Below are 24,771 nucleotides of genomic sequence, written 5' to 3'. Positions count from 1 at the left end.
AGAGCAATTAATAGGCTTGGATGGGGACCACTGCTTTGAAGTCCGATATCTCCGGTTCCCAAGGGCTGATTTTTAAAATTCCCATGGAAAGAGTCAGCTTTCAGCCTAGACTCCTGGGGGGTTTCTGGGTACTCAGAAACCCCCCTGCGTGCGCTACTGGGGGGTCCAGTGTTTTATCGAGGGTAGCCAGCAGAAAGAGACCAAAAGAGCTATTCAGTTGTTGTCCCATTGAGTTGCGATCGGCTGCACCTCAGCTCTCAACTCCCCCAAAGGTGTGAGGAATAAAAGACACTCATTTGAACCATATGTTGCTCTAGTCACTTTGGAAGGGTTTAACCGTGCACAGAATAAGGAGCAAGATATTCACAATAACAAGCAACAATTGAATATCTTCAATATATATTTTAGATTAAGCGAGCCATTGAATTCCCCCCCATAAAAATTTTATTTGAATGCGCAAAACACATTGTGGACATATATAGCACAGAAGTAAATAGTGATGTAATGAATGCAGATTCCATTACTCAGAAAATACAGGAAATTATCACTTAGTAACTATGATTTACTACAAGGAAAGATAAACAAATACGTACGTAGTGTCGCCTACTTTGTATCTCCAGGAAGTCACTGCGGAGGGTGAAGTGTCTACTGTACACTACAACACAATTTGATTTTTTTCCCTCAATACAGAGAATTCAAAAGACAAGTTTGAGCTTCATCATTTTCCACCATTTTGACAATCTGGTTAAATGCCAAAAAAAATGTCTGCAGATAATTAGCAGTTTTAACAACCACCTAATAGACTCTGGGATACAGCTTGTTGCATTCATGGTTCACCCAGTGGTTCATGAGCGCAGGACAAATCATCGTCTAAATCATTACTGTATTAACAATTGCATTAACTTTCTGGTGACTAATACCCCTTTCATACCGAAACGCCGGGTTGCACCCAGGATTTTGGACCCGGCTTCAACCCAAGCAACTCGGCTATTGACCCCTTTTACACCAGCATCCCCACCCAGCATATTGCAAGGCGAGTGATGTTGTTGGAGGCGGGTCATGAGCGGCGCTTGGAGGTGACATCTTCTCCAAGCGCCGGTAAATCTGCCAAGCCAACTGACATGCTGGGGGCAGGGTTGCCTACTCTCCCGGAATGGACGGGAGGGTCCCGGAAATCGTGTCCCCCGCCCGGCCCCCCCGGAAAGAAGGGTAACCCTCCCGCAAAGCCGTCTGGCTCCCCCCCCCCTGCCGCCACCCACGACCCCCTCTCGGGGGGGGGGGTTGTCTGCGGGTCAAATGACGCGAATCGTGTCGTTTTAGCCCCACCCACCACAGGGCAATGGGGTGGCTAAAATGACATGATTGTTCTGGTCACGCCCACAAGCAAGTAGCCACCTGTGAGGCTCCGCCCCTCCCCACCCCTTTTCACTCCCCACAGCCCCACCCCCCCTGAGCTGGCTGCCCTCTCCCGGAAAGGGCAGCCAAAAAGTAGGCAAGTATGGCTGGGGGCCAACCCAACACCAGGGAAAGCTACTGGGCTGCCCCCAGCCTCTGTGCATGAGATTAATGGATGCGCTCCCAGGCATCCATTCAGCTCCTCCCTGGCTCAGCTGCTGTCTGCATAGAACAACAGACAGCAGCAGAGGCTGTATGCACCCCCTGCCCAACCTCCGAACTGAACACAGGATGTGGTTGGCAGGTATGTACTCATTGGATGACTCGGGTCAACCGGTTTACACTGCCCCTGAATCTGGGTCTCACCCATGTTCAACCCGGAACATTTCCCGGGTTGACTTGCTGGGTAAAAAGGACCCAGGTTATTTATTTTTTACCCTATTTACACCAAGCACTGCCCCGGGTTGACTCTGCAATAACCTGTGTTATTGTTTTAGTGTAAAAGGGGCAATACAACTGGCCTTCTAACTGAAAGACTTATATCATCATCATGTTCCTTTAACTGCACAGCAACATCATATTATGTAGAGTTCTACAGCCCCTGCCCAAATGATGCTTATAGACAATGTTCTCAAACATGCAAATGGATTAATTTATACAGTAATGAATTAAATGATCAGCAGGTTTAAGGACACTCCATGAAATCCACACAAATTGCTTTATGGTTAGAATAGAACCAAAGAACTAACCGCTTTTCTGCAACAATGCTAACCACCGTACCACCACACTATCATCAATGAATTCCTGACCATCAGAGCCATTAAAGTCAAAACCTATGATTGTTCCTGGCACGGTAGGATACTATTAGGTTAGAATACATATATTGTTTCTTTTTTATTTTTATTGTAGAAATAATTAGAAGGGGAAACATTGATGGATAAAAAGAATTATAAACAACACACCTATCGGTACTTATGTAGTATCTGGGCTGCCGATTTTCTGATTGTATGCCTTACCTTAAGGCATACAATCAGATGCGATTCGATGCGATTTTGCATAGGATTCAATGTTAACAAGGTTTTGCTCATTTCCCCACTATACAAGTGGGGACGCGGAAAACATTTTACGTAATCCGCGGCCGCTCGCCACACTTCGGGCTCGGTGGCTCGCTGCGCTCGCCACGCTCTATAAAATCAACTCTATGCCCACTTGGATAGTGGGGAAATGAACAGGACTATGTTAACATTGAATCCTATGGAAAATCGCATCAGATCGCATGCGATTTTTCCGACCCCATTTTAAAATCGGGCGCCCAGATACTACATAAGTACCCACCTATCTGATAGTATCCACAAGAAAATTAAATGGGTGACGCAGAGAAGAAGCTGCCAGCATTTGGCATATCATGTGGAAATAATGGAAATTAATGAGTGACATTATGCAACTTATTCAGTGGTTTAGGTGTCATCCTGGCATATTACCTAGTGGTAGCAACAGCCTGTGTGCTCTTCTAACCCCCCCCCCCCTCTCTTGGGGGGAGCAAGCTGAAATGCAGGCACCGGCAGATGATCGTGCCCAAATGGAAAAACAATTGAACAGCTCCAATGGGCGCCACTTACTGGCTGCCGTCCACTCGAACAATTGAATATCGCCCTTAGAATGTTTTCAGGAACACAGGAGGCCCGAGGGCAGGAATAAGGCATTTAAAAAATATATACTTTTGTCAACTTTGGTCCACTTCTAAATGTTACCAAAGTTATGTTTTCTCATTAGCTTAACTAGCAAGCCATTGGTTCCCACACTGGGTGCCATGACACTTGCAGAGGTGCATTAGTTTGGTGGTCAAGGACCAATTAAAATTATTTATGGTCAATGTAATAGGTAAAAAACAAATTATTTTTGATTCCAATCATATACTATGAGGACAAACAGAAGTGATTCCTGGCCCACACCACTCAACTGAATCTAGGGATGATATATAAAACACAGTTTACATAATAATAAAAAAAAAAAAATCCTGAGTTTCTCAACAAGAAACTGTTGACCATGAGTTGCTGTGATCAAACTCTGATACTCTAGGGCACTGTGATTCAAATAAGTTTGGGAACCATTGGGTCAAACTTTTGCTTGATCTGTATGGACAATGCATGTTCGCTTCTAGACCAAATATTACGGGCTGATACTTCTCCAACGCTTGGTGCACTTGTAGGACAACGTGTCACATGTGGAAGCCTGGAGAAGAATCTTGCTGCCCAATATGACTTAAAATCTAGAGAAACTACTGTACAACCTCCAACATAGCTAATGTAACAGCTTCATGAAAAAACATTTTGAAAAACATCAATCATTGGAATAGAAATCTATAATATTGTAACTAGAATAGCCCCTAAAATGGAAAGCCCAAAGCACATAACCTAAATGTTTGTCTACACCAGTGGTTCTCAAACTCGGTCCTCAGGACCCCACACAGTTCACGTTTTCCAAGTCACCTGACAGGTGCATTCATGACTCATTCACACATTTTAAAAGATCCACACTTGGAGCGAATACCTTCACTTGATTCTGTGGGGAGACCTGCAAAACATGCACTGTGTGGGGTCCTGAGGACCGACATTGAGAACCTGTGGTCTACACAACCCAACCTGCATAATCTGATCACAAATAGAAAGTGTGCAGCAGTCATAGACTATTCAGAAGCCATTGCAGCCATGGTTCATGTTCCAACTACAAATCGGAACATTTTTGCAGCGGTCAAGTGGAACGTCACAAACACAGGGGAAGCAAAGGAATGTTGCTGGATTAAATCTGCATTCAGGCATCGCTTGTGTTTTGTATATATTTTGCATATACAGTATACAAACAGCCTAATAACACAATAAGACGTGCAGTATACTGTACAAAGAAGATACAGCGACTTTTAAATGATAACACCTGTACGAGAGAACATGCTAAATTACCATAAACAATATGCAAACAAGCACATACAGGTATAGATTTCAGTGGAACACATGACATGTTACCTCTGTGTGCGTCGCAGCCTGTTCCTGTTTCTGAAGTGAGGCAGCGTAAAATTAGAGAGTACGGTCCAGAAATTGGAATCTGACATGTTGAAAGCTGACACCGAGTTGATCTCTATAGCTCAGACGAGCTCCAGTCCATAGTATGGAATATTAATGGCCCAATAAAAGTAGAATTCAAACATACAGCGCAGCACAGAAGAGAGTAATAGCAGCACTCCTGGCCAATTCTTGGAGAAGAGACAGCATACACCCCATGTCAGACCTCTCTACAGCACCGAATACCAGGGAAGCACTCCTAATTCTACTCTGACCTATTGTTTACAAGGCGTATCCAGAACTACACACAAAACAATTACAGTAGCCGCAGCTAAAGTGCTCTGCTGCAAGCTTACTGTACTCTGTATGCGACTCAGACCAAGGTACCTTGTCATATGTTTGGCAGATACCATTCATACATTCCCACAGGGGAGATAGCATGTTCTTGTTATCAGGCCATGGAGGAAGAGATCGCTTTCAGCAGACCTTTGCTACGATTTAAGCATTCATATCTCAAGCACACACATATGGACCCTGAACAAAAATAAAAAGTGCTATTGCCAAATAAATAGATCTGAACAAAAAGGGTGAACATCCCCCCGCCGACGTTCCCAGGACTTTCACCTGGTACCTTTGATCTTCTGTTTCAGAATGAACAGGAGGATGAAGAGAAAAAAAAACATGAAATAAAAAACAAACATTAGATGAAGGCATAAAAAAGGCAAACCAAGGGGAGATGATAATTGGAAACCTTTAACATACACTGACAAGAAAGCATTTGTAGCAAACACTCTAGAACACATTAAAAAGTAAACATTTAAACAGCACAGCCTTGTGGGAAATGTGGCACACTGTAACCTGCTCACTACACAAATAGATAGCAACTTGTAAACACAATATTGTTTCCTTACACTGGCAACATTGCTGCGTTCTTGCGCTAGGTAAATGACACAGATACACTTGTACAAACGCCGATCACAGCTCTGGAAGAAAACACTTTCAGGCTGTGCTAGGCACATTAAGGTCTGCTGGATAGTCCCTGGGAAGTGGAGTTAATTTAAAGGGCTACCAGACCCAAAACAAGTGTGCTAACTTCACAAACCAGTTTTCTGTATACAAGCAGTGCTTCTTACAGATTAACTCATACCACTTTCACACTGCCTAAACGTTTTAAAAATGGTATTTAAAACGGGTATCAGCCTTCACATTGCAGTAGAATACCGTTTAAATACCATTCACATCAGTCAACCCATACAAGTACAAGGCAGAACGCAGGGGCAAGCCTATCACAGGTCTGTAATCTTTTGTTTTTACTAAATACCGTTTCAGAGCCATTCTCACTGTGTAAAAAACGGCTCTGAAACGTGTAGGACTCTGCTTTTTAAACGTTTTGAAATACTGGTTATCTTTAACCGGTAAATGAACTCTGGCGCTTTCCCACTGCAGCCTTAAACGTTTTGAAATGGGAAAAAAAACGGCAATATAACGTTTAACAAGTGCGATGTAAAAGGGGTATCAATGTGATATTTGAAGTAGCAATTGAACAAAACAATAGATCTGAGATTATTTACTCCGTCAATTATACGAGACACAGATGAATTCTCTGGCCAAATTAAGTACATTGGGTCCAAAATCTGCCCCGTTTTTGATGATTTACTAAATTGACGTATTTTCGGGATAGTAAATGTCAAAAATAAGTATTTCTGGATACAAATACACCTATTTTTTTTACAAATTTTCTTTAGTAAATTTCCCCCCTCATCTCTTCTCTGGCAGCTCACCCTTCTAAAAGCAAAGTCCTTTCCTCCACAACATGTTAATAACCAATGTGGCCATTTACTAGCAACTGTGCGGATACTGCCCCTCGCCCTTATTCAGATGACTGCCAAATGTCTTCACAATACATTAGTACAAGCACACCCATAACTTTGCCTCTTTATGTTTGTAAGTCTTGTCTAAGTCCCTCCATTACTAGTTTGTGTGTTTAGTCGCATGTCTGTCTAAAGATGTATACATACTGGACAATCTATTGAATGATATTGCTCATTTTTACCCTTAGGAGAATTATCATCCATTATATTGCCCAGTGTATACGCCAGGGGGGAAGAACCTCAGGCCCGGGGGCCGTATGCGGCTCCCGTAGCTGGTCTGATTGGCCCTCCTACCCACCCGGCAGCTTTGCCGGGAGTCAAGTACAGGGGACTTCTTGCGAGAGGTCGGTAGTTCTTGCGAGACTCCTCTTAATTAACAGCAACCATAGACTGTCAGTCCTATAAGTCAGACAATATAGGGGCCAATTCAGACCCATTTGTTTGGGTCCGAATTCGGCCCCAACCCTGATATTCGGGGTTTGCGCATCTCCAAACCCCTGGACCAAACGGCTTCAAGTTGAGCATTGAAAAGACACTGTGCACAGTATTTATTCCCAGAGATACAGAGACTGGGGGGCATGCCAACAGCTCACAGAGCACTGGCCATGGCTCCATAGTGATAGCAAATAGGGGTATGGCTGAATGCCCATGTGAATTTTTTTCTTATTTTTCTTCTCTTTTTCTTATTAAATATATAAGTTACATTTTACTATTCTTACATCACATATATGCAATATTACTAACAGACTGTGCCCAAAAAAAAGCTTCCATTTTCCTTGGTGTGTATATATTTTTCCAATATAGCAATACCAATTAAAACTGACTGGTTAAAGAAAAAAAAAAATCTGTACACCCATGATCTTTAGCAGCTGATAGTGGGTTCCAGTAACTGGATAGACAATGTCCAGTTAGAAAGTCAATAGGAAGGACTCCACATGTTCAAAAGGCAGTTCAACGGTGTCTAAGGTTGGCAGGATCCAAAGAGTGACATGACATTGGTCAACAAGTTGCTTTTTAAAAAAAAACCTTTTGCTTCACTTACATCCACATGGTCTACAACTAGGAACAGGAACATGTGCTGAACGTAGCAAGGAACCTTAGCAGAAGAGTGGCAAGTATCCTTGTTTTCATTAATCACAGTCACACTGTGACATAATGTAGACCAATGCCCTTGTTCTGGGGACCGATGGTGGCGCTGTGAGCATTTCTACGCATGTGCATACGTAGGGTGGGTGCGCCCACGGCGAAAAGACTGTTTGCTGCGTGCACACACCCATGAGAGGGGGGGGGGGGAGGAGGGGCATGGGGCGGCCCCATTAGTATATAGGAATGCCCAGCATTCCATGAGGCGAGCGTTTTTGTGCCAATGAGGCCATGATGTGGGGGCGGGCAGCTGACATCACCAGATGTCCGCTGCCCGCCCATTTCCTTCCCAGCGTGCACGCATATGTAAGTGACTTGAAAGTGACTTTTTTTTTGCTTGCACGCACAACATCTTTCAATGATCTGCGACCATTGAGAGATGTGGGCGTTCCCCCCTGGCATGCGAATGGATGTTACACCGCATGCCCTGCATGCGAATTGCTCTTGCGAATGGGTGGCGCCAAGGTGGGATTTGGTGGACTCGCAAGGCTGTGAACTCGCATATGATTTGCTGATCATATGGGGTTAACCCAGGGGTTCCCAAACTTTTTGGAATCACGGCACCCTAGAGCATCAAAATATTTTCAAGGCACCCCTAGGCCAAATGCTTCTTATCGAGAAATTCAGAAAAAAAATATTCAATTAAGTGCATTATGTCACAGTTATCTTGTGAGGAACAGGATTTGCTCCTGTTTGTCCACATATGTTATGATTGGCAGCAACAAGCACTGGTTTTGCCTGGTACATTGACCATAAATAATATGAATTGATCCTGGTCCACCAACCCAAGGCACCCCTGCAAGTGTCCTGAGGCATCCCAGCACACAGTTTGGGAACCACTGGGGGTACTTGTTTCCTAGCACGGCCACACCAATGTTGATCAGGTCGGTCGCATCGCATGCAACCAAATCGCATGCGATGCGACCGATGTGATGGTCCCGATTTTTACATTGATTGAAATGTGAATAGGGTCCCTGGGACCCTATTTTACATTGGATTCAATGTAAAAGTGTCCCCAGACCCCAATTTTAACCCCCTCAACGGCACCCCACGATTGACGCCAACCCGAAGCGTGGCGAGCGTAGTGAGCCCGCGAGGGGTGGCGGTACGCGTCCTCCGACCTTTTCATACCTCTACTATCCACGTCGGCATGGAGTTGAGAATATAAAGTGTGGCGAGCGCAGCGAGCCACCGAGCCCGAAGCGCGGCGAGCCCCGCGAGGGGACGCGTATAACTTCACAGGTATACGCGTCCCCTCGCAGGGCTCGCTGCGCTCGCCACACTTTATATTCTCAACTCCACGCCGACGTGGATAGTAGGGGTATGAAAAGGTCGGAGGACGCGTACCGCCGTCCCTCGCGGGCTCGCTACGCTTCGGGTTGGCGTCAATCGTGGGGTGACGTTCACAATGGGGGGGGTGGCCATATACAATGAGAAATGGCCCATATTGGCCCATTTCCCATTGTTAGCTATGTAAAAAGTGCTTAATCGTGTCCATCGCATCTTGTGCCATTATAATGGCACAAGACTGACGCGATGAACGCGATTACAATGTTAAAAATATTTTAACATTGAACCCTATGGGAAAATCGGGTGCATCGCGTTGGTCGCGTGCCATGTTAATGCACCCGACCGACGCGATGGACCCGATTTTGCCTTTGCCGGCAAAATGGACCTGATTTCAAAGGAAATCGGGTCCATCAGGGGTAATCGTGTACCTTAAGTTAAGGTACATGATTACCCCCGATTGTGGCCGTGCTAGGAAACAAGTACCCCACTGGGTTAACCTATTGACTATGCATTTATATTACGTAGATCTAGTAAACCACACCCACTGAGAGCAATGCACACTGATGTTCAATAATATTTATAGTCTATTTCTGGAAGGGGAAACGTACTGGTGCCATGGTGATGTCAAGAAAGGCTTCTATAAGAATGGGCTAAAGCACTTTTGGAGGCTTGCTGAACGGCTTCAGGTACCTAGTCCAATAATGCACGTGACTAGGATATATCCCAGCTCTCTGGCGCACCCTGCTGCTCCCAAATAACTAAGCTTTAATTTGAGCTGAAAGCCGCCTTTCCCCAAAGCTGTCTAATACCACGGGGAGTAGCTACACTGTAACCTGACGCTTACATCTTATTAAAGATCTCATCTGTTTTTTTTTAATGCTTGTGACCTCTGGCGAGCCGGTTCTTGCTGCGATCACAAGATGACCTGTTAATATTTAAAAATATATCAGATTTTGTAACCTGATAATGGGCTTCTTGTCAGCCTCAGCTATTGCTTATGTAGCCATTACATCTAAACTACAGCACTCTCTGACACAGTTTGTGCAACTGGGGCTTCTCATGGTAATTGAGCATTGTAATTAAATTATCCGTGCTTCACTCTGCTGTACCTATAATTCAGCTTCATGGCCTCACACAATCCATAGTTCAGGCCCGTTCTTGCTCTCCCTTCTCCTGGTGTCTCGTTAGCATTCTGGTTATACCATATATAAATACAGCAATAGGAAACCATTCACACTGCCGAAGAGTATTCAGTTATGTAAATTACAATCATTTATTCTCAGGCAATTCCAACTGAACATTATTTGGCCACAATCTTAAACAAAGCATATTTATATTTTAGGAACAGTCTGAACAGATAAGGAGGCATTCTGTGAATGGGGACTTGTTTTTGCTTTATGGCAGGGATGGGGAACCTTCGGCCCTCCAGCTGTTGTTGAACTACACATCCCAGCATGCTTTGCAACAGTTTTAGCATGGTCAAATAGCAAAACTGTAGCAGGGCACGCTGGGATGTGTAGTTCAACAACATCTGGAGGGCCAAAGGTTCCCCATCCCTGCTTGGAGAGTAAAGTGTAAAGAGATGAAGTACCAGCCAATCAGCTCTTGTCTCTTTTTAAACACAACCTGTAACATGGCAGTTAGGAGCAGATTGGCTGGTACTTTATCTCTCAGCTCTCTATTGCACTGCAAGGCTCAGTAAATAGAACCGTATGTCACTGAATTTATTCTGTTTATTGCAGGTTTTTTTTTTTTTTTTAATTATTAACGGCTACATTGTTAGATGCAATTCTAGAAAAACTAATGAGGGCATAGTGGCATAAAAGAGACACCAGTCATTTGGAGTTCCAACGTTGCTGTTAAAGATCCTCAAAATATCCGCTAAAAATGCCAGCGCCGCTCACTGCGACTGTTCTTTTTTGGGTGAAATATTTAACTAAACTTGAATTAATTGACTTGTCCGTATTTGTATTTATTTATACTAAAAAAGAACATTCGCTGTGAGCGACGCTGGCATTTTTGGTGGATATTTTGAGCTCACAGCAACCGTTGGCACTCAAAGGGTTAAAAGTCTAAATTGGGAAACCCACTTTTAGTTAAACATCACCATGTGAATCTATCACCCATGTAAGGTGCCATAAAACCCCCTCCCCAAAAATAACACATCCCTGGTCTTCCTGCTCAGGTACATTAGTAGGATCACCCACTGCCACTATATTGGGTTCCATTAACGTACTCGACTGTTGACACGAGGACAAATTACTACTGGCTACAATGGTTCCAATAAAATTTCTAGTCAAAATGTTTTGTCATTGAAGATACCAACTGACTACCAGTGAGGACATCGGACGTTCAGGAAATGATCACAGTCCGCCAACTTTACTTGAAGTTTTATACCTCAAGAATATTAAACCTGAGGGGGATCAGCCAGGATATCATCTGAAAACTCTGGCAGCTTATGTAGATGGTTCCAGTGACGCACATAAAAATTATGGACCCCTGACAAATTTTTGTTTCTGGTATATAGGAGCAACCATGTTTAGGTCGAGAATACCATGATCGACCACTAGTGGTTGAAGGCATCTATGTAGATGCCTAAACTTGGCCGACCGCGTCTAGTTAGACAGAATCGCCAGCCCCTGCAAAGATGTAGCCGGCTACATCTGTATGTACACACACACACACACACACACACACACCAATTTGTTTGCAGGAGGTGAAATAAACAGTAACAGATTATACTGAATAAGCTGCCAATTTCTACAAGACACAAAAAAAGGATCTTTACCCTGTCAGTGAAAAAAAAAGCACATATTGTTCATGGAGGAGTCCCTCTACCTGACGCTGCTGCTCCTGCTGCTTAGAGAAACACAGGGGAGGTAGGGGGAGGGAGAGAACTGCAGAGGTGTCTCCCTCCAGAACATCCTTATCGCAGCAACTGTAATCACTCTACATGCAGGCATCCCACCAGCGCGGTTCCACTGTCTCTCACAAGATAACCTGTGAGACTTCCTGCATGGAAAGCATGGCCTCATGGGATTTGTAGTTTAATCGTTAACTGCTCAAAGTCTGGGAAGTAACATATAAACTACAATTCCCATGATGCCAATGTCCCTGCTTCTCTGTCCTGCCGGGTGCTGTCTGCCACAGCTGAATTCCGGCACCTCCACTACTTTCTACTAGCGCTGTAAGTGCCGCAGCTGGGCGGGAGCGGGCGAGCAGGACGGGGGAGCCGGCAGCACGCGTCTAAGGTGCCCTTTGATCTCCCGGCACCTGGAGCTCGTGCCCCGCTGGCTCCGCCCTCCCTGCGCACAGCATCCTTTTACATGTTTCGGACATGGTGCATCTCTATGCTCGGCACACAATTCTAATTGAACTCTTTGTCAACATGGATGGTAAACTATGAACCAAGTGGACCTGCAACAATGAAAAACTTGTGTCCACCGTGCTACTGATGACCACGTTCCCGCCTATCATTCACAGGCATCGATCTCTTGTCACTGCCTTCGACCACTAGTGGTTGATCATGGTATGGTCGACGTAAGCATGACCAATCTGCCGTCCGGATATGCCAATTTTCACACACCCTTGGCTCCTCTAACAAAACTATATTAAATTATTTACATTTATCATATTTATGGTTTTACCTAACAATATCAAAGTTGTGGTTTACTTGAATATCATGGATGTACAATATTGTCATGACTGCTTGTACAGTATTTTACCTGGAGAGGAAGGACAATGTGTGAAAGACTTATTTATAGCTAAGGGTACAGTACTCACTACTATATAATCGAGTGGGAAAAAAATATTGTACTATAGCAATATAAAATTACATGACAAACATTTTTAATGTAGAAATGATAAACCTTCTGTTTATTGCTATGCCAGATGGTATATATCATTATAAACAACAAAAAGGGTAAGGAAAAAAGACAAAGAAAAAGGGAGGGAAGTAAGGGGGGTGAATGTGAATGAAGTGGGGATGGGATAAGAGGAGGGGCACAATAAGCATCCATGGAGAATACGTTTTCATCTGGTAAAAATTTGCAGAGTATTACAGATTGGTAAATTCCAAAGGCCCAGGGGCGCAGATTAAATGTCTGGTGGAGTCATGGCCATGTACACCTAATACACCTTTCACACCGACTTCCCGGCATTTTTGAGTGCTGGGTCATTTTGCCTGGTGAAGACTGGCCCCAATTCACACCAGAAGCAAATTCCTGGGTTAAAGCTTTTCAACCCGGGAATTTGCTGAAAAACCCGGGTTTTTCTTTAGTGTGAAAGGGTCAACATGGGTCTTAAATCCCGGCACTCCGACCCTGGTCAAGAGCTGGGTCAGAGTGCTGGGATTTAAGACCCGTGATGACCCTTTCACACCAAAGAAAGTTTTTCCGGTTGAAAATCTTTAACCCGGGAATTTGCTTCTGTGAAAGGGGCATTATAGTCAACTGAGGTCATAGTCTAGCCAAAACCAAGCATTGGTGAAGTTAGATGGCTTATATGTAGAGGACGTCAGGATATCTTTACACTGACAAGAAGAAAGCAATCTTGAGAAACTACTATTATTGTATGTGAAAGTTTAAGGAGAAATCCCCAATATCGGAATAACTGAATGAGCCACATTAAAGCTCGATCAGTTATTCCTTAATTCAGTGGTTCCCAAACTGTGTGCCGTGGCTCCCTGGGGTGCCTTGGGACACTTGCAGGGGTGCCCCAGGTTGGTGGTCCAGGACCAATTCAATTTATTTATGGTTAATTATTTATGGGCAAAACCAGTGCTGGAGGCTGCCAATCATAAAATGTGTACAAACAGAAGCAAATCCTTTCCATTAGCACATAAATGACCCTAAGAATCGCATATAAACCCAATCTAATTAATTGTTTTTGGGCCTAGGGGTGCCGCGAAAAAATTCTGATACGCTAGGGTGCCGTGATTCAAAAAAGTTTGGGAACCCCTGCCTTAATTCATTAATAGCCCTCTAGTGTGACAGACTGCTTTATGTCCCTGGTTCTGTTTCATTAAAGGACATTATTAAGGGTTACAGCACGTAGATATAATTTAATGTCCGGTATCTGGTATTTAATGTCACCTATCTGTTTCGGAGGCAACAATACATCTCTTCTGATTCGAGAAGTTTTTGTACACCAGATAAATTGCAGAATTAGAACGTGGGACACTATTAATAATGATTGACCCAACACTTACCCCCCAGCCTAGGGATGGACCTGCAATAAAGGCCATAATTCTGGTTGCATCGCTGGGGCGTGAATTCGCACCCTTGCGAGTCATCCAGAACCCACCCTGTGAATAGTGGTATGCCCGCCCCTTCGCACGGCATGTTTTACATAAAAATCCATTCACATGCCAGTGGGAACCTCCCCCATCTGTCTATGGTCACTGACCATCGAATGATGGTGAAGGTGCATGCATATATAAGGGTGGTCCAGACCACTCGTACATATGCGTGTTGAAATCCAGTGAATAGGGTGGGCAGTTGACATCCGATTATGTCAGCTGCTCGCCCCCAGGACGTGCGTCACAAACGCATTAGCATGTGTACGCCCAGTGTTTCCATGGGAACGCCCATGAAACGCTGGGCGTTCACATACATTAACAGCCCAGGCCGGCAACCCACGCCCCTCCCCACCTCCTCTCGAAAGTCAGGGAGCGTGCACTCGGCGACCAGATTTAGCTCTGAGCTCACACGCTCCCAGCATATACACATGCACAGAAATGCTGCTGCGCATGTAGATACGCAAAACATTGGTTCCGGTGCGAATTCGCACCCGGCCGAATCAACCTGAATAAGCACCAGTATGTAATGTAAGGCAAACTCAAGTATTTTCTAGCATTGGATTTACAAAAATCCTTTTTGTGATACATTTTCCTGAAACTTTGAGGCATCAAAGCTTTATAATGATACAGTACAAGGCCAGGCGCGTTTGCTATTTACTTGCAAAGGTCACCACTTATACTATGTTGTTATAGAAGATTACAGCAGGAACACAGGACTTAAAGCACAATAGACTTAAATTTATCATTGGCAGGAAAAAAAATTGTAATAATTGCTTTTTTTAGTAATGTATTATTCTGCACATTTCAGGTACACCCAGCGTTCCACAGGTGATTTAACAGAACACTGCACTGATGTCTGTAATTACGGTGAGCCCAAAAATATTGTGCAGAGAACGTTTACCATTCCTTTGAAGGTTAAATATTAATTTCCCACAACAAGTTGTCTGAGGAGCCCCCGGGCATCACTAACGACAGCTGTGATGTATGTAGTTTTGAATAAACATTCTGACCACTTGGGAATGAGAGGCGGAGCAACTGCTGAACCATCTACTTCTGGGTATATGCACAAAGAACAAAAAAAACATGACAGTTGGGCACATGATTACCCTCCCAGCTCCACAGAACAATACAGTAGTGCAAATGAATTCTACATAGACAACACTCCACCCTCCTGCAACTTAATGGGGTGACCATGCAGCTTAGAACCAATACACACAAATGCTGTATTGTGCACTGCATGATCATTTTAGACTTTATGGTGTGCCCTTGAGGAGATCTCCGCTGTCTTTCAGTGTAACAGAAAATAAACTTTGGGGTACGATACTCTAACATTTCAGTTCTAAATTTAAGTTTAGGGTTAGAGTAAGTAGTTAAAATGTGACGTCAACATTTTGATTGTTGACATGAACAATGTTGACTGAAACACGTGACACGTCGATATTTGTGTATGCCCTGTACAGGTACAGGGGCAAACGCAGGATTTTCAGAAGGGGGTTTCCAGAGGGGAGGAGCAAAGTACGGAGATGGACATTTCGGTGACCCAGTATATGCCGGGTCAGTTAAAGTATTATAGATAGACCAAATACATACATATACATACATACATATATATATACACATACAGGGGCGTCAACAGCAGAGTAGACCCCTGGGCATAGCAATGTATTGGGGCCCCTACTGATCCTCCAGCGGTAGGGGTGGCAGCGGGTGTTAGGGGGTATTATATCAACCGCTCAGCATGTAGGGCCTGGATCAGTAATTTCCACTAATTACCCCTTTACTGCACAGATGGTGGGAGAAGGGGGCATTGGGCTGAATGAAGGGGCCCTGATACATAACTTCCAGGGTGGTAGAGGATGTTATATACGCAGAGGAGGGGTGTATAGTGGAGTGGGCTTATTATTCATAATTTTCTGGTGGGAGGATAGCTTGCTTGACTGCAGATATCTCCGGTTCCCGGAAATAGATTTCTCAGATTTTAATGGAATTAAAAACTAGAGAATCCCACCTACCAAATGGTACTGGGGACTAGGGGATCAGAGTTCAGGAGGCAGAGCAATCTGCCCACGAGTATATAATACTACATACCAGGTGTGTGGAGCTGGAGCAGTAACCAGCTGCTGGAAGGCTGATATCTCTGGTTCTGGGAACAGTAGGGACAAGCGACTAGTGTCCATCAAAGGGGGAGAGTCCCAGCTTTCTTTTGGAATATACCCTCAGAAAAACAGTTCAGGGAGACAGAACCTGAAATATCTGACTGGGAAGAGCAATTAACAGGCTTGGATGGGGACCACTGCTTTGAAGCAAGATATCTCTGGTTCCCATGGGCCGATTTTTAAAATTCTTCTACTCATGGAAAGAGGGGACCCTCAGCTTTCAGCCTAGGGCCCATAGACTCCTGGGGGGGTTTCTGGGTACTCAGAACCCCCCCTGCGTGCACTACTGAGGTAGACCATTTCTGTCCTTAAACTTCAACAATTTTCTGACACTACATAGTAATGGATCATTTGGACATTAGGGCACTTCAACTGTGCCCTTCACCACAGCCAGAATCATAGGATTCAGGAACAGATCAGGGGTGTGACGGAGCTGATGCACGTTGAGAAATTATTTATTGGAATCTGAGCAAAAAATAATGAGATCCATCTACAATTGAGACACCGAGCCTTAGCGCGTATTGATACAAAACTCTCCAGTGTCCTTCCAGACAACCTGAAATGACTGCAATCGGTCATCAGCACTGGACAGAGCTTCAAATACAGTTCCCAATGTGACAACACACACAACCAGTGCATTCCTGTCTCTACAGGGGCATACACATGGGGCGATTCTTGCTTAGAAAAAAACCTGTGTATATGTCCCTTCAGAGGCAGGGGGCCATATGTGCTATGCGTTAAAGTGATCAAATTAAAGGTGCCCATACAATTACAATTACATTGTATACAATATAGCAACTCTTCGCATCTCGGTTTTGCACATACTTTTTGTACTAGATCTCGTCTGATCGCAAAACCAAGATGCGATGAGATTTTGTATACAATATTGTATACAATAATTGTAACGTGTATGGCCACCTTGAGAATGATCAACCACCAGCCAATTGGCCCCTAACTGTCACATTAGCAGGTGTTAAAAATGTCAGTTAGGATCTTGTTGGTGATTTATCTCTCTCCATTTTATCACCTTTCAAGGCTTAGGAGTGTACACAATTTGAGATTTTGGCAGGAGATTTTGACTAGATAGTCATAATCTCCTAGAAGGTTAGCCAAAAACTCCTTATTTTTCTCTTAATTCAAAATCGCTTAGTCAAAATCTCCAGTTCATCTAGCCAATATCTCACCCAAAATAGCTTAGTTAAAATTGATTAGTCAAAAGAAGGGTTCTTACGGGTTCGTTGCCATGTTGCTTTGCGGTTTGAACGGCTTAGTCGGGTCAAGCGACCCGTTTCCTGGTCATACTATAGAGGAGGCAGTGCTTGGAGCAGCTCCAGCTCTTAGCGCTGCCTCCTCCCCTGCCCGACGATGCTCCGCCGCTCAACCCAGCGCCGCATTACGTCAGCAAACTGGAAATATTGCCGGTTCGCTGATGCAATGTGAACAAACCAAAAATGCAGGGTCACACTGGGACTGAACCATTTCAAAGTCCCGGTGAGACCCTGCATTTGCAGTCTGAAAGCAGTATAAAGGGGGGAATAAAGCATTTGAAAAAAATGTAACGTATGATTATTGGGTATTCTGTAACACACCTTCCTTTGTGCATCTGACCTTGAACTGTTTTGCAGAGAGCACGGACTTGTGGAGCTTGCACCAACACTTTCTGTTCTATATACTCCTCATTTAGTACCGATCTTAGGAGGTTTTTTTTATTTATTTTGTTATATTATGAACATGTTTGATCATCAGGGAGCATAGAAAATACAGTCATCATTTCCCTTTGCCAGGATTTGACTTCTATAGGAAAAGGTCACACGTACATTATTTATTAATTCACCACAGAACGGGAACAAAATGCCTCAGCAGCATAATTAAAATGCTTAAGCGCTTCAAATCTGAATAGAAATCAAATTGATCCCCCACCATCGCCTACATTAAAGTGTACAGTACACATATTGCTGCAGATAATGTTTTTTTTTAAATATAATTATGTTTGTTCCGTTTATTAGCTGTGAAGTAAAATGAAACATTTTTCCATATTAAATCGGTTCTTGTTCCTCTAATCATTTAAATTTTAATGAACCAATCTTTTTAGAACTTGAAAAGAACAATGGCCCTTATTCTGATCGGTGCGGCCGGATCCGATTATGCGGCCAGGACCGTGCGTGCGAAACTCCGCCTTCCATAAGGATCGCAAACTCCGTCCGTACGCGGTAATAAGCTGGCCGAACGGACCGCATGTGTATTTTTCACGGAATACGCCTCCTCCATCTCAGGGAACCTCCCCCATCATTCTATGGTCGCAGACCATCGAATGCAGGACCGAGTGTTCCACCAGCTCCCGCAACCTCAGACCACACGGACATTTTTCCGTGCAAAAGCAGGGATCTGGGCGGGCAGCTGACATCCGGCGATGTCATATGTCCGCCCCCTACACGTGCGTCACGGCCGCATTACCATACGTACGCCCAGCGTTTGCATGGGAACGCCCATGAAACGCGGGGCGTATGCATATGGCAATGAGCCCAAATAGCCCTTCACGCCCCTCTCCACCCCCTGTTCGGAGTGTTCACATTTCATGCGGGATTTGGCCATGCGTCCCGCTCGCACATGCGCAGAGACGCCTCTGCACATGTGCAGACACAAAACATTGGCGGCACGAACGCACGCGGATATTACCGCACCAACCAGAATAAGGGCCACTGATATTTCATACACCTTGAAATACCCACTTGGAAATATGGATCAACAGTACATTGACGGAAAACCAGATAATTACTGGACACGTTATTTTATTACATATTAAACGTTTGAGTGCCAACATTGCCGTAAGAGATCCTCAAAAAGAGAGTTAATAACATCTCCAGATATCGTAGGAGACGGTTATAACAACTTTTTTTTTTTAAGAATGTCAGCATGACATTTCTGTACCACATCTGAAACACTGACAGGACGCTGCTTATTGAAAACTAATAACGCTCCCCACAATAGGTACGATGGTCATTTATTCTGATCACTCAAACTGGATCATATTGTAGCGGCTGCATACAAACTAATCATACTCTTTTTATTTTTTTTAATAAAGAGCAAAAATGAATATAAAAAAAAAATACATTTTCAAGTGCATTTTAAAAATGTATTGTCCTTGTATGAAATATATGCAAGGACTGATGTATATTTATTACTTATTAAGAAATAGCAGTCTGTCTAGCCATGCCCATCTGCTCCCTCTGGTGGCAGATTTATGTGCAACACCTAAATAATACTACATTTCTCAATCAAAGCTTTATGGGTATGGGTGGGTCATGGGGTCGACTGTATGAATGCCAACATACATTATGTCGACAGGGCTTAGGTTGACACATGAAATATGTCAACATGGCTAAGGTTGACAGGGTCGGAAGGTTGACACAAGTATTAGGTCAACAATGAGAATATCAACAGCCAAAAGATCGTCAGATTTTTTCGCGTTTTTTTTGTGCCGAATTTTGACGTATGTCGATATGGACACCGTATCAGTGTACCACGTATCCTGGTATGGCTCGCCATGTTTCAGGCACGGTGCCTCACTAGGCTCGACACACTATCATATTCTCCCTTCACGTCGTAGGGTATGAAATGCCGCCTGTTGGAACAATAACTCAAAAAAACCTGACAACCTCATGTCGACCTAATGCTTGTGTTCACATGCGCATGAGATGCTCATATGCCCCATTTCGGTGGAGCTCTCCGCCATCTCCCCGCACCCCCCTAACCCTGCCCGTCTCCCTGAAGTGGAGACGGGCAGGGATTCCGCTCACCGCCGCCGAGTGACTGGGAAGCGTGTGCATGTGAGTCGCTTGCGCGTCCCAGTCGAATGGAGCGCCTCTTTGCTGGCGATCGCCAGCGGGGGCACTCTGGCGATTCCCGGTGATGAATGAGAGGCGCTCCATCTGTATATTTGTTATATTACATGACTGCATGCTGTAGAAGGGAGAACGCGGCAATGAGACTACAGTACTGTATAATGACAAATAAAATAAACAAGCCTTAAAGAGATAATGCGGACAGAGATAAAATACCAATCAATTCCTACAGTTAGAAGCTGATTGGTTGGTACTTTGTATTTCTCCAAATATTCATGCAGGTCTCCCTTAGATCCTTTTATTAATACAGAAATCCCATGCAAAACAACCTGATCATTTTCCAGCGAAATATTATCCAATTACATTGGCTGAGTAACCAATTCTCCCTTGCTTTGGGCTAAAGCGAATATAGCCAGTAGGATTCTACCACTTTTTATTATTCTTTATTTATATGGCACCACAAGGGTTCCGCAGCTATTAACCTACGTATATACACAATAAGCAGAAAATAAAAATGGTATATTACAGTATAAGACCATGAATGGCAAGTACATGGGTTAACTGCATTGCTGCATCATAACACTAGCATAATCAACAGTGGGGCAGATGTATTAAGCTTGGAGAAGAGATAAACTGGAGATAAAGCGGAGAAAAGGTAAAAGGAGATAAAGCACCAGCCAATCAGCTGTGTTTGAAAAAGACAGTTGGGAGCTGATTGGCTGGTGCTTTATCTCCTTTTACCTTTTCTCCGCTTTATCTCCAGGTTATCTCTTCTCCAAGCTTAATACATCTGCCCCAGTGTGGCATAAAGCAAGGGTTTGGTGCCTTTCAGCGGCAGAATTTTGTGGGTGGTGAGCCCTGGTTTCCACCGAAACTCAAATGGCAGGTAGCAGGAGAATTTGAAAAAATGATTTAAAACACTGGGCGGCTCTCTGATTGGCTGCCCAGTGTATTAAATAATTTTTTTCAAATTCTGCTGCCGCCGCTGACCCCCGCTGCCTGCCAGCCCTCCTGCACAGTGCTGTATTACTCACAACGCCCTCTTCCAGCACCCGATGGGGCATCGCAGATGGCATGCGACATCGGGTGACGGAAAAAAAGCACTTTGGGCACCATTAGATGAGATCGGATTTGATGTTGCATCGCATCCAATCGCTCTAGTGTATGGGCATCATAACACTTTGCTTAGTTCGTGACTATGGCCATGGCTGGTAATATATAAACCAGCAGCAGGGAAATGCCAACAAAATGGAAGCACTCTGTATACCAAGCTCACGAGATAAATAAATGCTACAATATTGTGCTACAAAACCATGGCTTTCCATATGTCCGGGACAATTGTGACTTGTGCTTAACACTGCTGGGCTTCAAATGAGGGAAACATCTACAAGTTTCCCTTTGATAGCCAAAATTGCTGGGATTTGGGACACTATACTACTGAAATTTTCCAAAGCCAGAAATCACGGGAGAGCATTAATTAAAAGTGCCTGTCAAGAAACAATAAGACCGTTTAACGGTTGGGAAGCAGGTTGTCGTAAAAGGTGGAGGGTACAAGAGCTTATTGTTAAAAGCCATAGCCATCTCAATAAATGACTGCCCTCAGAGGAATGATGTTTCAGCTGCGGCCAAGCTATTTACTTATCAAACAGCTCCAGTGAGTTCTTAACCTAAACCTTCAAAGGGTTCTAATATCTCAGTGTTGCCACTAATACGTCCTCAATGGAACTTGAATGCTTTTTTAATACATTCTAGTTGTAATTAAAATTAAATAAGGTTCACTGGTTCCTTTAGTTGCCACCAACTGGCATTGTACAGTTATAAATTCTAAACTCCCCTCAGGCACTATAAGATACACGTGCGTTTAGTCTTCGGCATTCACTTGTTCTTTGATAATATCTGTACCAAAATCAGGCTTCCCGTTTTATTGCTGAAAATTGTGAGATAAAATTAAATTAGAAAAGGATATTAGACAGATAGATCAACATGTATCACATTTAACACCAATTTTAGATGTAATATAATATCGCTGCTTCCTTGTGCTTCAGTAAACATCTGAAGGTTCCTGAAAATGATTAACCACTTAACATTGTGTTCAAAGTTTGCAACTTTCAGACGTAACAAATGTAGGATTCCAGTTCTGCACTAACAAAATTAATATCTGCGCCCTCTTCCATCCAGGTATGAGGATTAGCCATGGATTCGGGTTTGCCATGGTGTTAGATTATGTGGTCTATAAGAAATAACGACTGCTGAGTCCACATGCCTATGGGAGAGTGTTGGTGAATACTGCCCTAAGAACTCCCATTTTGTCCTGTGGTTGAGGGCCAGGGTTACCACGAAGAGCCACATCCGGCTGGGAATATCTTGACAGGCACCACTAACGAGGAAGATTAAGTAAAACTTGTGTCCTATTCTGTGTCCCATGGCCTGCACTCATTCTTTGAACTCAACTGTCCTCTTGCCAAATATTAGAGTCCATTACTGGAAAGCACAACTCCCGGTTAAAGGATTATAGAGTGCTTTATGGTTTCACTGTAGAAGACAGTGCAGTGGTTGGACTAGGGTATGGGTCATTAGGTCGGCAGTGTCTAGGTCAATAGTTTGACCACTATTGGTCAACAGTCAAAAGGTCGACACATGAAAAAGGTTGACATGCATTAGGTCAATATGGTGAAAAGGCCAATAGTGATCGACATTTTGACTGTCTGCCTAATGACCATATACTGTTGGACTATCTGGTGTACTGTAGAGATGTTTGGTATTATGCTTCCAACCGGTTATAACTTTGGCTGTATCACACCTATATTAGGGGGCTATATTAGGAATGTTGTCAGATGCAGCTCACTTATAGCCTCCCATCAGAGGCAATCGAGGCAAAGAAAGAATAGCAATTTAAATGTGTATGAGCAAGGCATATGAATAGTCTTACAAAGATCTAAGGATGAAATAGGGTTAAAGTTATATAAAGCAGTGGTTCCCCAACTTTTTATTCTCTTGATTAGATTTTCCAATTATGATTACTCCCTCCTCTCAATTTGAGGTATCCCCGGTACTTATGAGTGGAGTAGAATTGAGTGGTATGCGTTATGCATTTCCTTATGTGTTTGTAGTGTGCATTCAGGTTTTGGTTCCTGTGTTAGGCCTCCTGGGTTACTGCTAACTCCTGTAGGATTAATACAGCTACTTTCTCCAACAGTGTCAGCGTCTGGCACGTGAATGCTGATGTCTGAGGGCAGAGCTGGAAGCTTCTAGTGGATTGCTGGTTGGGCAAAAGCACGAGGAGATGTCTATGATGCTGCAGACTGAACCGAAGTGACGCAACGTAGTTCATCTACACGGCAACGGGAGACTTCTTTATTTTCTTGTGCCATTACCAATATTATTTTCAGGTACCCCCAGGCATTACAAGTACCCTAGGTTGGGAACCACTGATATAAAGGATAAAAAAGGAGCAGACTAGATGGGCCACGTGGTTCTTTAACTGACATCAAATTCTATGTTTTACTTACTATCACCATTTGTGTAGTCATCTGCCAGTAATAAATGTGACAAATACATAGGTGTTTTTTATGGAGGTGGAAATACCCAAAATGACAGAGTCGCACACCTGACAAGGCATAACCTTCTGCCTTACACGGATTGTCCCAACAGACATAATTAAATGTTGTAAAGTACACAATCAGTTAGGCTAGCTGAGTATTCTATCTGGAAGAACTGCTAGTAAAGTGAGGAACTGCTTAATGCAATCTCCAGATAGCGTAATCACTGCAGGGCTTTGCCACAGTATTTTTTGACAATTCCCCTAAGGAAACATGTTTATATGTGTAAAATTACAAAAATGGGAAATGTGATCTGCTTACTTAACTAATGAGCTTGGAGTAGTTTTTCACAAAAAACTTTAATACATTCAGGTATTAAAATAATGTCAAAAGTGTGTGAAAACATTATTTTCACATTATTTTAGTCAAATTTGATATCCCGTATAAGACCAACCCAGCCAGGAGTGAAGTGCGCAACTGCGGGGTATACAGAGTGGTGGCAATAAGACTGCTTATGTGATTCCAATATCAACGAGGCAAAGTCTCAAGAGAGACAAGAATCTCAGGGGTACGTCCTAAGTGCCCAGAAAAACATGTGCTAAGATGCATTGGGTGCAGCGCACCATCGTTACTATGGGAACCCTGTCATTTCACAATCTAAGGTAACAAGGAAAAAGAACGGTTTGATACACGTGACCTGCACCATGATTATGCTTTATCTGCAACTACACTAATGCCTTTGCTACAGAAATACTAAGTACCTAGTAAGGTATAAGCAATGCAAAGCTAGGTGCACACTACACAATATGTATATCCAGCGAGATCGGCAGCAAAAGGGACCCAATGCTGGCACAACGAGCAGGAGTTGAGGGGCTTTGAGGGGGTCATGCTCCCTCTCGCTAGCAATGTCCTTCAATGTCGCTGATGACTCATAGGAGCTCGTATCGTTAACAATATTTTGATGATGTCATTCTGTTCAAGGCACCTAACCCTACTGTAGGTCTCTCTCACCCAAATATGTACTTCCTTTCCCCTGATACAAGAGAGGGGCCCGGAGACTTTATACTGTCAAGTGGAGACTTTATACTGCCCAGTGGATGCAATTGCATCTACTGGGGTACATATTGCTCCTTTCTGATACCACTGTGGTAGCTAATTTCTAGGCATACCTTGTATACCT

General features: G+C 43.7%; 1 protein-coding gene across 9 annotated transcripts in view; it reads right to left on the bottom strand.

The window, feature by feature from the left end:
- MAST4 (microtubule associated serine/threonine kinase family member 4) overlaps positions 1 to 24,771 on the bottom strand; it is a 510,888-nt gene that overhangs the window by 145,447 nt on the left and 340,670 nt on the right. For 2 of the 9 annotated variants that reach the window (XM_083152497.1, XM_083152514.1), the window contains exon 1: positions 4,416 to 4,810. The exons of the other annotated variants lie outside the window; for them this stretch is intronic. In XM_083152497.1, coding sequence (XP_083008623.1) covers positions 4,416 to 4,501 — 86 coding nt within the window. In that variant the 5' untranslated portion in view covers positions 4,502 to 4,810. Of the gene's footprint in view, positions 1 to 4,415; positions 4,811 to 24,771 lie in introns of those variants that run through there. 9 annotated transcript variants of the gene reach the window in all.

The sequence above is a fragment of the Crinia signifera genome, chromosome 1 (assembly GCF_055691185.1).
Source record: "Crinia signifera chromosome 1, ASM5569118v1, whole genome shotgun sequence".
In the NCBI taxonomy this organism is placed as follows: Eukaryota; Metazoa; Chordata; class Amphibia; order Anura; family Myobatrachidae; genus Crinia; species Crinia signifera.
Note: the sequence above shows the minus strand (reverse complement) of the source record. Positions and strands in the feature narration are given on the sequence as shown.